General features: G+C 37.8%; 1 protein-coding gene and 1 pseudogene across 2 annotated transcripts; one reads left to right on the top strand and one right to left on the bottom strand.

The window, feature by feature from the left end:
• Positions 1–4,793: 4,793 nt before the first annotated feature.
• On the top strand, positions 4,794–5,761 carry LOC5567771 (annotated as a pseudogene). The gene has a single exon (XR_002503029.1). The product of XR_002503029.1 is annotated as an omega-amidase NIT2 (transcript).
• Positions 5,762–11,997: 6,236 nt separating this feature from the next.
• Positions 11,998–13,259, bottom strand: LOC5567772 (omega-amidase NIT2). The gene is made up of 2 exons (XM_001657623.2): positions 13,023–13,259; positions 11,998–12,966 (listed from the first exon to the last, which is right to left on the bottom strand). The coding sequence occupies exons 1-2, from the start codon at positions 13,039–13,041 to the stop codon at positions 12,128–12,130; spliced, it is 858 nt and encodes a 285-aa protein (XP_001657673.2). The 5' UTR covers positions 13,042–13,259; the 3' UTR covers positions 11,998–12,127.
• Between the last annotated feature and the right edge of the window lie 1,800 nt (positions 13,260–15,059).

The following is a 15,059-nucleotide window of genomic DNA, read 5'->3' as shown; positions in this document are numbered from 1 at the left end:
TTTGAATCACACGCTTATGAGCTGCGGATATTTTGCAGTCCAATTAAGAATAATGTTTTGGCATATTGAAGTCAAAAATTTTAAATTTCGAGTTATCTAGTTGTAGCATCAAGGGGACGATTTGATGCAAACAAATTCCGATTTCTTAACTGTCTAGCGGGCGTGTAGAAATTCAAACATGATAAAAGATTGGTGGAATCAATACGCTGCGATACAATATCATTGATAAATGAAATCATGGCTATTTCGCGACGCACATTTAAGGTTTGAATATCGATAAGCATGCATCGAGCCTCGTATGATGGCAGTGGAAACGTTGTCCAGCCTAATTTGCGTAAGGCATATAAAAGAAATTGCTTCTGTACTAATTCGATTCTATCACCATGTATTTTTATATGCGGAGACCACACAATACTACAATATTCTAGAACTGATCTTACATAAGCAATGTACAAGGTTTTAATCGTATATGGATCCCGAAAATTGTAGCTAAAACGCTTAATAAAGCTCAACATATTGATTGCTTTATGTATAATCGTATTATAATGATCAGTAAAGGTAAGTTTAGAATCTAATATGACACCTAAATCTCTAATCTTATCGCACTTTTGAACAATTTGATTTCCTAAAGAGACAGTAATCTGTGGTGTATTCCGTTTTCTGCTATATGTGATTAAATTACATTTTTTGACGTTTAATTGAAGTAAGCTTTTGCTACACCATTTATCAAATATACTTATTTCATTCAGATAAATGTCGCTATCTTTGTTGTTATTGATTTCCATATAAAGTTTCATATCGTCGGCATAAATCAGAATTTTAAGATGTTTAAGCACATATGAAATATCGTTAACAAATAATATAAATAACAATGGACCTAAATGCGAACCTTGGGGAACTCCTGATGTAACGTGAACAGGTTTAGACATTTTTCCCTCAAATCTAACTATTTGTTGGCGATCTGTTAAATAAGATTCAATCCAGTTGAGGAGTCTCATCGCAATTCCCATTTTATTGAGCTTGAAAATCAACATAGGAATGTCTAGTCTGTCAAATGCCTTACTAAAATCGGTGTAAAGTGCTTCGACGTGGTTACCTCTATCCATTGCATTCAAAGTGTAATTTACAAATTCCAAAAGGTTTGTTGTAGTAGAACGACCTTTATAGAAACCGTGTTGTGTATTTGTTATTCTATGTTTTATTTGGCTGAACACATTTTTATTTATAATTGATTCAAATAGTTTTGGAATGGATGAAATAATAGCAATTCCACAATAATTTCGAACATCAGATTTTCTACCAGACTTGTAAATGGGTATGAGATACGATCTTTTCCATTCTTTTGGAAATCTGCTCATTTCAAGTGACTTGTTGAATAGCCAAAATAATGGTGCTGTAAATTCATTAGCTAAGTTTTTCAGTAAAATAGGTGGGATTCCATCTGGCCCTGATCCTTTGGTGGAATCTAAATTCTTCAGTCCTGTTAAAATGTCCTGTAAAAGTATTTGACTTACACCGATATCGCTTGTAAAATCAGGAAAACTAGAAAAATATTCAAAGTCACGATCTTTAACCGAAAAGTTAGTAAAAGTCTCTTGGAAAAAAGTAGCAAAAAGATTGCACATACCATCTGGATTATCAGCTGCTCTATCATCCAATGTCATTTTAGATGGAAAATTGTTAGACTTCATCTTCGATTTAGCATAATTGAAGAAATTCCTAGGGCAAGATTTTAAATCATTTTCTATTTTTGTGTTGTACTCTTCAAGCGCAGCGGATATTGCTTGATTAAGTTGGTTGACAATATACAAATAATTTTCTAAACTTTCTCGAGATTTTTGTTGCCTGTAAATTTTATGAGCCTTTTGCTTACGATTTTTTAAATTAGTTATTTGCTTATTAATCCAAACAGGGTTTTTCGACCCATTTCTACGACGTCTTCGCAATAAAGGAACTTCCATTTGAATAATTTCCGACAAAATTGAATAAAAATCCGTCACTGCGATTTCTAAATCTCCCTGGTTTTTCAAAACGGTTTGCCAATCTATTCTATTTAATTTTTGTTTAATTCCGTCATAATAAGCGTTTTTATAATCAAAGAAATTCTCAAAGTCACAGTCACAGTTATTTTTTGATGTTTGAGAAAAGTGTTGTATTTTGCCATATAGGCGAAACGAAGATTTTTGTATGGAGACTGCAAGCATGTTGAAAAAATTGATTTAATTAAATTATGTCTGAAATGAAAGTTGAAGTCCTATGTTGGATGCTTAGTGGATTAGATCATAAAAAAGTTTGATATATCATACTTCATATTTCATTTAAACCAGTGTTATACACAACTTTATTGACCGGTAGCTAAAAATTGTAACGTACTCTGATGTTTTTGAAAACGGCGTCAGTTTCAGCGACCCCAAATCTACTGCACAGAATTTGATCTTTGAGACACGCAAGAATGTGTTTTTTGTTACGATGTGTTATTGTATTAGCAAAGCTTTACAAAGTATTGTCTTATAACAATATAACTCTGAAGAATAGTCTACGTTGAAAAGTAGACAAAATTTGTTAATAAAATATTAGAAGATTGGACGCCAAAAAACTATTGCAACATAAATAATAAAAAAAAATCCGTTTAGAATCATAGGATTTAATGCATCTATCGATTCCTCTTTATTGGTTTTTCTTTTTCCTGATAACTTAGGCAGGTTGGAGTTTTCAATTGTTACCCTTGTTTCAGAAAGAAGTTCAATACATTCTACATTAAAAGAATGTCGAAATCACATTGAAACATCGTAGGACCAGAGACGAATATTTCGTCTCTGGTTGGACAGTTTGGAAACAGTAACCTTTTTCAAAATATTTTATTCAAAACCGACCAAAGTGTCACTTACACCCCTTGCGTTTGAGCCCTAAACTGTTGGTGTACACCTTACTCGGAAAAACAACCAATATTCGGAAGAAGGGTAAATTTGTGATAAATAAATATATCAATACTAATACTTCAGTGTCAAAATTTGATCCGATAACGCAACTTAAATAACTAATATTTGAAAATTACCTTGTACCTATTACTAATATTTTGAAGCAGGGCAATATATGGGGTAAATCATAATATACTTTTTACAATATTTTCCCCATTATTGGTAATCAATTAGTTGTTTTATCCCTCAGCTTATACAAAAGCATGGGATTGTTGAATGAAGTATCATTTTGTTTTGTACCAATTAATTACAAAATAGGGTAATTCGCTAATTGTTGAACGCTACCCAAATGTTGAACGATCTGTACAAACCATGTTAAAACAGGAAGTTGAACCATTTTCAAACAGTTTCAATAAATTATACAGATTATTTTGTAAGTTAGCTGTACTATTGGACACAATAAATTTAATTAGCACATCAATTTCTGAAACGAAATATTTATTGAAAATTTTTATCGGTAGGTAGAACGAAAATTTCAATTCTCTTAAAAAATAACTTAAGCTGGGGCTGCTATGAAATAAGCTGTGTGGTAAAACATACTACGTATATTGGGTTAAGCACCTTTTCACGATATCAGTAAAAATCTACTTCAGTTATTTTCTAAACATCCGTACAATTAACTCGTATCTATTAATTACATAAAATCATTTTCAATTGCACTTTCGTTCCACGTACATTTTTCATTTGTTGAACACTAACATAACATGAAAGGCTTGGTTTCATCAACAGTATTGCCAGATTTTTTTATTTTCGTACCAAACACCTATATTGAAATGGAATATTGCATTACACAATATAGTATTGTTTTTTGCTTTAAATATCTGTTGAATAATTATTATAAAAAATCCTATAATGGTGTATGTTGCAATGGTGAAAAACGCGATTCAGAAAAGTATAATAAGTTGCATCCCATTCCCATAGCCATTCTGATTCTTTTTTTTTCGAATTTCACTATCTTCACTATGGCATCAATGCCATCACCGTTTGTTTGTGTACACCATGATTGAAATTACGCATCGGCAGCCGATTTATCCGGAGTATAACCTAAATCTCGCGATTGATGCTGTAATATAGAAAATAATGTACATTAGGAGAAGCCGCTAAAGTCTATGGAGTGTCGTAGGGGACGATTCACTTCCGTTTCAGCCCAGAGTGGTCAGGGAAAGTGCTTCGCGGACCTAACCCTTGCCTCACAAACGACGAGGAGCGCGAACTTGCAAGTTGAATGAATGCGGGAGTAAAACGGTCAACATTTAGCGACAATCGTTCAACATTAGGATAAGATGGGTTATGTATGTGTTCAACAATTGGGTATAGAACTATCTTTTTAAATATATATTTTTTCAATTAAAAATGGACATTACCGTGCTAAAAATGTTACAGAAATAATGTTAAACAATCGTCTACGGTGTTGAATGCTTTTTTTTAGCAATTTTTATATCAAAATTTCCATGAAAATCAAATAACAAAAAAACGTCTTTCTTAACCGTTCAACATTTGGCGATTTACCCTAAGTCTGATGTCGTCAGTAGGATTAAAAAAAGCAAAAAAACGAATGTCACCTCAAGATATCCTTAGTTTTAGACTCATTATGCCAAATAAGCTATCACCGCTGACGATAGAGTAATTGATGATCATTTTTTGTGTGAAATTTTACAATAATCTCTTTAGATCGCTCGGGCCTCCCTGATGGGAATTCTGGCTACGCTCATGGAAGCAATTCCTTTCATCCACTATTTGTAAAATTATGTATGTGTTGGTCCACTTTTATCGCCAAAGATGATAACAACAAACTATTTATTCCCAGATTTTATTCCAAACAAACTGCAGTTTTCTTTCATCAGTAGCCAAAAGCACATCGTCATGGTTCGCGCGCTTAAAATTGCTCTGCTACAATTGGACGGGTTCCCCACCAAGCAAGACGCCATTTCAAATGCCGTTAATCAGATCCGGATTGCGGCTAAGGACAAAGGTGCAAAGCTAATAATTTTGCCAGAATGCTGGAATTCCACATACTGCATTAAAGAATTTCCACGAATGGCCGAGCAAATCCCTAATGGAGAAACATCGAAAGCTCTGTCTAAAGTAGCTGGTGAGCTGGGGATCACTTTAGTAGGTGGAACGTATCCAGAAATTGACGGCGGTAAGCTGTACAACACCTGTCCTGTTTGGGGCCCAAAGGGCGAGTTTCTTGGAAAATATCGCAAAATGCATCTCTTCGATATGGACATACCCGGACAGTGTACCTTCAAGGAATCTAGTGTTCTAACGCCGGGAAAAGAGTTCCTGACTTTCAACGTGGGCAATGTGAAGATTGGGATTGGAATCTGCTACGATCAACGCTTTCCGGAATTTGCAGCAGTCTATCGACAACGCAATTGTGACCTGTTGATTTTCCCCTCGGCTTTCGATACGTTTACGGGACCGATGCACTTTGAACTGATCGCTCAAGCTCGTGCTCTTGATAACGGGATGTTCGTTGCACTTTGTGCTCCAGCGAGAGATACAACGAAGGATTATGTTGCCTACGGCTACTCGACGATTTCGGATCCCTGGGGAAGGGTTTTGAGTCGGGCCAAGGAGGGGCCAGAGATGTTGGTAGTGGATTTGAATTTGGAATTGTGTGATACGATCAGACGTCAGATTCCAACGCAAGATCAAAAGCGTACCGATGTGTATGAAGTGGTGTGCAAGATATGATTTTGACGTGAATAAAATGTATTTTATTGTGTATGTATGAAACTTTTTAAACGTGTTTTAATAAAAGACTATAAGCACAAAAATGTGTACTTTCTCAATTTTAAGCATAATATTATCACACTTTACAAACTGGTACCCCAAATTTATTTTAGTGTTTCCAAATCCTAGGTTGCAATTATGTTTAGTGATACTTATAAAAGTTTTGGTTCAGCTAGCAGTCACGTGAAAAACTCGTTTACAATTTGATAGTTCATCATTAACGTTCAACCCAATGTATTGCCGGAAATGTATTGGCAGAGGAGAAAGCTCGCAATGGAACGTTGCATGACTTCGAAAGTTTGAGAAATGAAGCCACGTGCTCAGGTCGTGGGTGGATCCCCGCCGGAGCACGTGGTTTCTTTTCACAATTTTAGCTTTGATGTGTACATTTAAAACATTTTCTGTATGTAAACATTTAACAGAACTTAATTATTCGTACAAGATTGATTTGTTTCTTCATGGAGTGAAATCATCGGAAACGATGATAATTAGAAGACAATTGCCCAAACCATCGAGAAAATATGCCAACTCAAAACTTTTGTTAAACATATAATACAAGAATGATAAGCTACTTTCTGAAGGTTTCTTGATGAGGATGTAAAAAATTCCATCATCGCCAGGGGTTCTCATTTTTTTGATTTTTTTTAATAATGGTTCAATTTTTTCCCAAATCAGTCTCCCAGGAATTGTCGAAAACGTTGTCTTGATTGAGAATGCTTTCAAAGTCCTGAGTACTTTGATTTTCAATTGGGTCAGTGAGTCCTAAATTACAATTATACGCACTTTCAAACTGCATGGCAAGCTTTTGAGCTACCGTCGATGGGGGTGACAATGGGTCTAAAGGGTGAGATTGGGCCAAACGGAAAAATATGATTTATAAAGTATTTCAGCTAATATCACTGCACTGATATTACTTAAATTCATAATTTATATGTTCCCTACATATTACACATAATTAATCACAATGCTCTTTTTTAGAAATAGTAGTTTGATCGTGGAATGTTGCACCGAAATTTAACTATTTGCGAAGGTTCAAAATAATCTCTGTTCAGTACACCTTTGAGAAACTGAATAGGCTTTATGGCAATGGGGATAAGACATTGAAGACAATTTGAAGAAAAAAAAACAGGAAAATTTATGTAAACATGATGATAAATGCCAGGTTTACATATTTTTTTCTCATAGCTCTTCATTTTTGTTTGGGTTAATCGTACTTTAAAGTGGGTTTATCATACTTGTGAAACATCTTAGATGTCGACATGTTTGCATCGTATTTCATCAATATTTTTCAACTGCGATTGGTTTTGCAATCATATTGTCAAAAACAAGTTATTTCAATTACAGTGACCCAATGTCACCCCCTATATGGGGTGAGATTGGGTCATTTTTCATTCACTTATAATAATAATAATAATATAATAGTGCCGTAGTGAATTATTTTTCTTTGATATTTTGGATTTTTATTGTACCATCAAAATACATACACATCAAATTTGTATGAGAATGGAAGTGGTAAATTTGTAGAACAAAAATAATACCGATTGTAGTAAATTAATAAGGGAAATACCCCTATGCTGCAAATATTTTCATTATAAGTAAATAAAATAAAATAAATAAATTTGAAATTTATTGGAGTTAAATAGCGATAGTTATTCAATAGATAATTAGAACATATACTTTTTTGACCCACGACGGTATTTCTTAAATAGTTAGTAATAATTTATGTCCTTCTTTAAAAGGATTTACAATCCACTAGAAGCACTTAGCTTAGTCATTTTGTTTCAAACTCCATGTTGTTATTTTTTATTATTATCAGCCTCCTATATATATTTGTTTTCTTAATTTAGCTTTGAAAAAAAATTAGGCTAGAATTGGCCTCTGAGATTTTTTTTAATGTTTGACAATTTCCAAGAGAGGTCAGAGCTAGAGTACTATTGAGAAATTCTATTTTAAAAACTGTTGTTTCGTATTTTAGAAAACCATTTTCTTCTTGCTGATCCTGCCATATAATTTTCATAGCACGTTTTGAAGACGGACCAAGAGTTTAAGATTATCGTCTATAATCACGGATTCGAATTTTACTTCACATTTTGGAATTGCACTGCCTCTGGCTTCAACAATGTTTCGAGAGCATTGTCAATATATGAAAGAATAATAAAATGATTTTACTTTTTTATAGATTAAATTCAGTCTGTACGATATTTCGAAGATGGTGTAAATAAATAAATAAATAAATAAATAAATAAATAAATAAATAAATAAATATCATGTTTTGTTCACCAAGCAATGTAACATCAAGATTACTATCGAAGTATGTTTCATATGTATTCCAGTCGGCTTGAAACTAATTGAAAGAGGAGCTGACAAGATTGAGAATCGCTTTATGCGATATTTGAAATGTAACAGGGACATGATCAGAATCCAAATCAGTATGGGTGATCAGTTGAATACAAAGGTTAAGACCAAATCAATCGTAGATGGATTTCTAGAAGAGGAAAAAACATGTAGGGCTATCAGGGTATTGAATTGAGAAATATCCTGAAGAGCACTCATCAAATAAAATTCTGCCGTTGGAATTACCTTGAGAATTATTCCATGACCTATGTTTGGCATTAGTCATCAATGACAAAACATTTTGACTTATTGCGAGTCAATATTCACAAGTCAGTTTGGAGCAAATTGACTTGCTGTTCAGAGCATTGGAAAGACAAATAGGCAGATATGAAAATATATTTACCAAGCTGTGTTTTAAAAACTATAGTTTCAAATGACGAAAACAGTTGATGTTTTATACGTCTATGGCTACATCAGACCATTCCACCGTTGATCCACCATAGCTGATTTTACAATCCTCAACCGGAACAAGTCTGTGGGATTTGGAATAGGGGAAGAGGATGACCTGGGTCTTCGCTGCGTTGAAACAGATCTTCCAGCTGTTTAAATAATCTGACAAGACATTCAGGCCTCTCTGGAATCGAGATGGTTAAGGTCTCGTGAATCTGCCGCTGTAGACGACTGAGGTGTCGTCAGCGAACAGTGATAGAGAGCCGCCTTCAGGGAGCTGAGGCATGTCCGAGGTAAACAGTTTGTATAGGAGTGGACCTAGAATACTTCCCAGTGGAACACCTGAGGGGATGTTGTGGGGGTCTAATCTGACTCCATTGAGGGAAACCCTGAACGTCCTGTCAAACAGATAATTTTTGATGATTTTCACCAAGAAGATTGTATCGGTACAGCTCGAACACCAGGCTGTCATGCCAGACGTTGTCGAATGCTTTTTCAACATCGAGCAACGCCATGGCGGAGGATTTGGCAAGGGACTTGTTCCGCCTGAGGATGTTGGTTACTCGAGTCAGTTGGTGCACGGTTGAACGACCGCGTCGAAAGCCAAACTGTTCCTCGACTTCCACGACGAGAGGAAGTAGCTAAGTCGGAGGCACTGATAACAAATCAGTGCCAGATGTTTATAGAACTGGACACTCAATTGCTTGAGCTCCAAGTTCAAGATGTTGTCGAAACCTGGGGCCTTCATGCTTTTGGATATTTTGACATAGGCTAGCAATTCGTCAGCATTGATCTCCAACTCCTCCGAGAAGTCGTTGGGAGATCGGTGTAGGTTAGCTACGTGTTCGGAAACAGCAGCTTCGTGTGGGCTAGGAATGTCTAGCCCTAGATTGCGGGAGCTGACGAAATGCCGACCTATCTCAGCAGCCTTCTCCGCAGGGGTTATCAAGCGATCCTTAGAGTCAGTGTCGTCTAATTTTTGGAAAAATCTTCGTTCCTGAGGTCCACCATTCTGGTCTTGATTATTTTGGATATGCGATTAACTTCGATTTTTAACGCAGGCAGACCAGTGCGTTGGTACTGCCTGCGTTTGGTGTTCTTTAAACGAATGAGATCTTTGGTAACACGATCGATAGAAAGGATGTTGCTCACCAGACCAGATGCTGGCACATGCTGTTTTCGGGCCACGGAGATGGCCTCTTCGACGCTCTGCAGCTGCCGGTCGATATCTTCCACGTACGCCAGAGGAGCCTCGTACCGGATGTTGGCGTCTACACACCGTTGGAATTGGCCCCAGTCGACACGGTGGTAGTTGCGCCGGGTGACCCGATGCCGGTTGACCAGGGAACCTACTTCTGCCGCCACCGGGTAGTGGTCCGAGCTGAGGTCCTGGTGAACGACCGGTTAGGAGATGTTGCCGCCCATGTTGGTCAGGAAGACATCAATGGCTGAGTGGGCCCCGGACCGGCTCAGGCGGGCGAGATGCCTTCCGGTGGGTTGGTGGAAGCGGTGGCAGATTGGGCACCTGGTAGCGGGGCGGAAAGTGCTCCTCAGTCAGCGGTGGGGTGGTTGGCGCTGGCGTTGCCGTCCCAGCTTCTTGGCGGATGCTTGCTGGCGGATTACTAGGAACTCCGCTCGTTTGCACCGCAGTTGGCACACTTCGATTCGGTGCCCTCCATTGGCTGGCATGTCGTCGTGGCGTGCGCTCCGGCATATTTATTTATTTATTTATTGGGATGCATTCATCGGAACAAGCCCTAGTGAATTTTTCTGTTCTTATACTAGACCTAACTTATTATTGCGGTAGTCGATGAGTGACAATCTTCCTCTTAAAACTAGTCGTCGATATATTAAAATCAAATAAATTTTGTACTATATTAAACTGGTTTTACATGGCAGGAAGTGAAGGGTTAGCACCATACTTAGTACTGTGTTGACCGGGGCGGAGAAACGTATGATTGCGTAGCATTCTCGATGGAACATGCAAAGGCAGCAAAGAAAGAAGATTTGGGCAATCAATCTCCGCTTTTAAAAGTTTTGCAATGAAAACTGCTTGGTGACATGTCTTCGTTGTTCAAGGGTGTCCATGTTCAGTAACTGACAACGCTCTCGGTAAGGTGGCAGATTATCGGGTTCTCTCCATGGCAAATTTTTAAGCGCATGCCGTAAAAATTTCTTCTTGATTCTTTCTATTATTTCAACCCATGTGGAGTGGTAAAGTGTCCATACAACATCTGCAGTTTCAAGCAACGGTCGTACCAGTGAACAAAACAAGGCTTTCAGGCAGTAAGGATCAGTGAAGTCGCGTGAAATCTTCGAGATAAAGCCAAGCTGGCGGTTGGCCTTATCAATGATAAGGCTCCTGTGGTGGTTAAACGAAAGGTTGTCTTCCAACATCACACCTAAGTCTCTTACAACAGACAATCTCTCCAGTATCCTTCCATTGATCCGATAATCGTAACACTTTCCTATGGAATGATAAAACTGAACACTTGTCGATACTCAGAGTCATCTGATTCCGTGAACACCATCCGGAGAACTGGTTAAGCACGGTTTGCAACATTACGCAGTCATATTCGTTCTTTATAATGAAGTAGATTTTAAGGTCATCTGCGTATAACAATCTGCATCCTTTCGGTAAAAAGTTAGTGACATCATTGAAGAAGATAGAGAACAGCAGCGGTCCCAAATTGCTGCCTTGGGGAACTCCAGATCTGCATTCAAATTTTCCCAAATAGCAGCCACCAATTTTGACCAATTTTTACGTTTTCAGGTCGAACGGATGTTCGGTTCTCCAGATTTGTGCTCTTGAAAATTTGAGTTTTGGCTTCGATTCATCTTCACCTTAAAGACGGGAAATATGGTAGAAGTCTTCCAGACATCCGGAAACTTATAACGCTTCAGAGAGATGTTGAATATTATTCGTAACGGTTGAAGCATTGAATTAATGCACTTTTTGTAAACTGCTGCAAAAATACAGTCTGGATCTGGGTTAAACGCATGCTGGATCTGGGTTAAATGCATGCTATAAGCACGAACTGTACAAAGGACCCTTTTTCTCCACGCCTGCTAGTACTCCAAAGTTTGATAATATTCGTCTTTCAGCACACCGTGCGGAATACTGATATTTGGGACCAGGATTGGGAAAAAATCTGAAACTCACTCTACAGTAGTCAAACATAGCCAATCACAGTCAGCGAATCCAGTGAAACTCACGCCCATCGCTGCTTTAGGCAAAAAGCCTTGAAAATTGCAAAACACCCGTTGCTAAGGGCAACCCAAAATTACTGTAGAAAAATGTTCTATTTCCCGCTGCATTTCCCGCATTCAGAGCCTTCAATGACACTACTGATTTAGAGAAAATCATGTACCCAATATAGGCTACTTGATGAGATTCACGATACTGTAGTGAGAGAGCCACGTGATTTACGCGAAATTGAAGCCTACTACTATTACCATTCCCAGCACTGTTTGGGACCAATAATAAATTCTCTCGTTTAAACAAGCAACAATGTCAAACAATGCTGACATATTTATTTAAAATGCATTAAAGTATAAAAGATAACCATCCACCTTATAGGTTTTGCATGTCTTCATTGTAACAAAATAACGTTTTCGTCGTACAGTTAACTTTTCTGCTGCTTAGTGTCATACAAATCCGTTCTTCTTTGGCTGAAAATGGGAATTTGGGCACGCACTTCATCCACTTTCGCAAAATCCAAATCGGCCAGCACTGTCTCTTCGCCTTCCTTTGCAGACGCAACGATTTTGGCCCACGGGTCCACCACCATCGAGTGTCCCCAGGCAACATAACCCGCTCCAGCATCCCTCGCCGGAGAAATCGTTGCAATGTACGACTGAGTATCATTAGCTCTGGCTCGCGCCAATAATTCCCAATGCAGTGGACCCGTTTTCATGTTGAAGGCACCTGGATAGATTAGCATATCGCAGCCCTGATTGCGGTAGAGTCGAGCCAGTTCATCGAAACGTATATCATAGCAAATTCCAATGCCGATTTTAGCCCCATCGATGGGAACAATAGCAAGATCATTGCCTCCGGTGAGGACATCCGACTCACGGAATGTGATTCCACCAGGTATATTGATGTCGAAGAGATGAATTTTCCGGTAGGTTGCCATCAGGGCGCCTTCCGGTGACCAAACCGTGCAAGTGTTGTAGATTTTGTTCTCCGATGTGTTTCGTTCCGGGATGGTTCCTCCAATTAGATAGATTCCTAGCTCCTTGGCGATAGCCGACAAGCTGCGACTGGTTTCTCCATTTGGAACTTCTTCGGCATATTCGGCAAAGTGTTGCGTACCGTATGGGGAGTTGAAGCATTCTGGGAGAGCTACGACTCGGGCTCCATCGTCTTTAACCGCCGAACGAATTCGGGTAAGAGCATTGGCCACATTCTGGGACTTGTTGGGGCCAACTTTCAACTGAAGAAGAGCGATTCGGAAGCCGGCTACAAATTGTGAATGATAGATGATAAACAAGTAAACAAACAAATAAGATACGAACCTCTAGCCATTTTGAGCATTCCTCTGAGACGATTCGTGACAAACTAGTCTGTTATCAAAATGCACAACCAGGGTTATTTAATATTATTTTATTATAGACCACGAAGAAGCTGTTTGCGGTTGCGGTGGCTTATCAGCAATGCTGAGGTTTGGTGCACATTTGTAGAGATGTATTTGTATATTTCAACCAGGCAATAATAATGAGGTACGCTCCATTTTACTCGAAGCGTCCTAAGATGCCGAAACCTTTTTTTGCAGTCTTCTCACATAATATACGTTATTATGAGAAACCAAGTTGTTTCTGAAAAAATCTATAGTTTAAAACTTTATTTAACAACGTGTTATTTAAGCGACTTTTCAATAAAGAGAGCAACTGATTTAGCTACGGTATAATTTATGATAACGCACTAAAACCATTGGAAACATAGTGTGAAGGTCGTTCTCTTCATCAGAGCGTTGTTAGATAACGTATGAATTGTTTCATAAGTCCAGAAATATCGTATTTTATTGCCAATGGCTTGGGCATTATCATGAATTATGCAAGATTAGCATTTTATTAGAACATTAACTAAACTGTATTGTTACGTAACAACATTAACTAAAACTGTTTTGTTACGTATTCTATCAATGAACACCTTCACAAATACATGCACGTAATGCAATCTTGCAATAAGGGTTCATTCAAATATTACGTAACGCAAAATTTGCCAATTTTAGACCCCCTCCCTCCCCCACGTAACAGCTTTTGTATAGAAAATTTTAAATTTTTGTATGGACCGTAACACTATGCTAGACCCCCTCCCTCCCCCTGTTGCGTTACGTAATATTTGAACGATCCCTAATAAGTTCAAGAAAAATCCGGTAGAGGCACACTCCAATAACTTTCTACTTAAACATTTTGGTTCATTATCATGCATTGGCTTGATAATCCAACCGTACAGCTTCACAGTGTAAGCTCCCGGACTGGATTACCAAACTAAAGTACCTTCAGAATGAAGTATGAAAGAAGTAAAAAACATCGGAATATGAGTCTGTTCGGAATTTGAGACAAAACGGTACATGATGCATTATCTACAAACAGCAAACTGATAATAGGATCAGTTATTGCAATACCTAAATGATATATGATGGATTTTCATAGAGGAGAAATTTCACAATTGTGGAGTAGAAATGTATTACCGTGTGCACTGTTTTTGGTGTATGTCCCAGATAGAACCATTTATAAGCAATAATGATTCGTTAAAATGGTTAGAACAATCACATGGAGGCTTATGAGTAGTACCGTCCTAAAAAGTTCTGTGCAGGAGGACAAAAAACATACTAGCAGTTCACTGAGAAATATAAATAGTCACCGAATTACTAAAGTATATTCATTGATGGCTATTTTGTATCTGCTATGAGTTTCTACACAAACTGTCCGACTGGGTTCAAATTAAGCGATGCTCCAACCTAGGCGAATTGACAAATAGCATACAAATTCCCTGCAGAGCGAAAAAGAGACAGATAGAAAATAGTCATAAATTATTACAATTTATGTCGAATTCGTTTTTGAACCTAGGTTGGAACTGGCGCAACCCGTTCTGAATTACAGTTTCAACCCTAACCCGATTCAGGTTCGACCGAACTACAATTTGCTTGACGTTGGTTTGTTTATGTATTGATCACCGACCCAGTTCCTAAAAACGAAAACGACATTAGTGAAAGAGTAAAGGATTGCGATACACTATTAAAATTATTTACATTGGTACGTGTGTTGAAGTTACACAGTTTTGTGTTAGAGCTTCACATTTTTATGTTTCCATCCTTGTTTCGCCCACAGTTTTTTTATGTACTGCGGTCCACTCATTTTTGTGTACTGGTTGTACACATCCTACAGAAATACCCAGTCGAATTCTTGTAGAAATTGATCGAGAAATCCTGAAGAAATATCCTGGCGAATACTTCATAGAAACATGTTGTCTAAGACCAATCCGCGTGAGTTCTCGTGGATTTGCGGATGATTTCCTGAAGGAATTCTCATAAGGTTTTGTGGAGTGTT

Source organism: Aedes aegypti, chromosome 1 (assembly GCF_002204515.2).
Source record: "Aedes aegypti strain LVP_AGWG chromosome 1, AaegL5.0 Primary Assembly, whole genome shotgun sequence".
Classification (NCBI taxonomy): Eukaryota; Metazoa; Arthropoda; class Insecta; order Diptera; family Culicidae; genus Aedes; species Aedes aegypti.
This window is presented reverse-complemented; position numbering and strand designations above follow the sequence as displayed.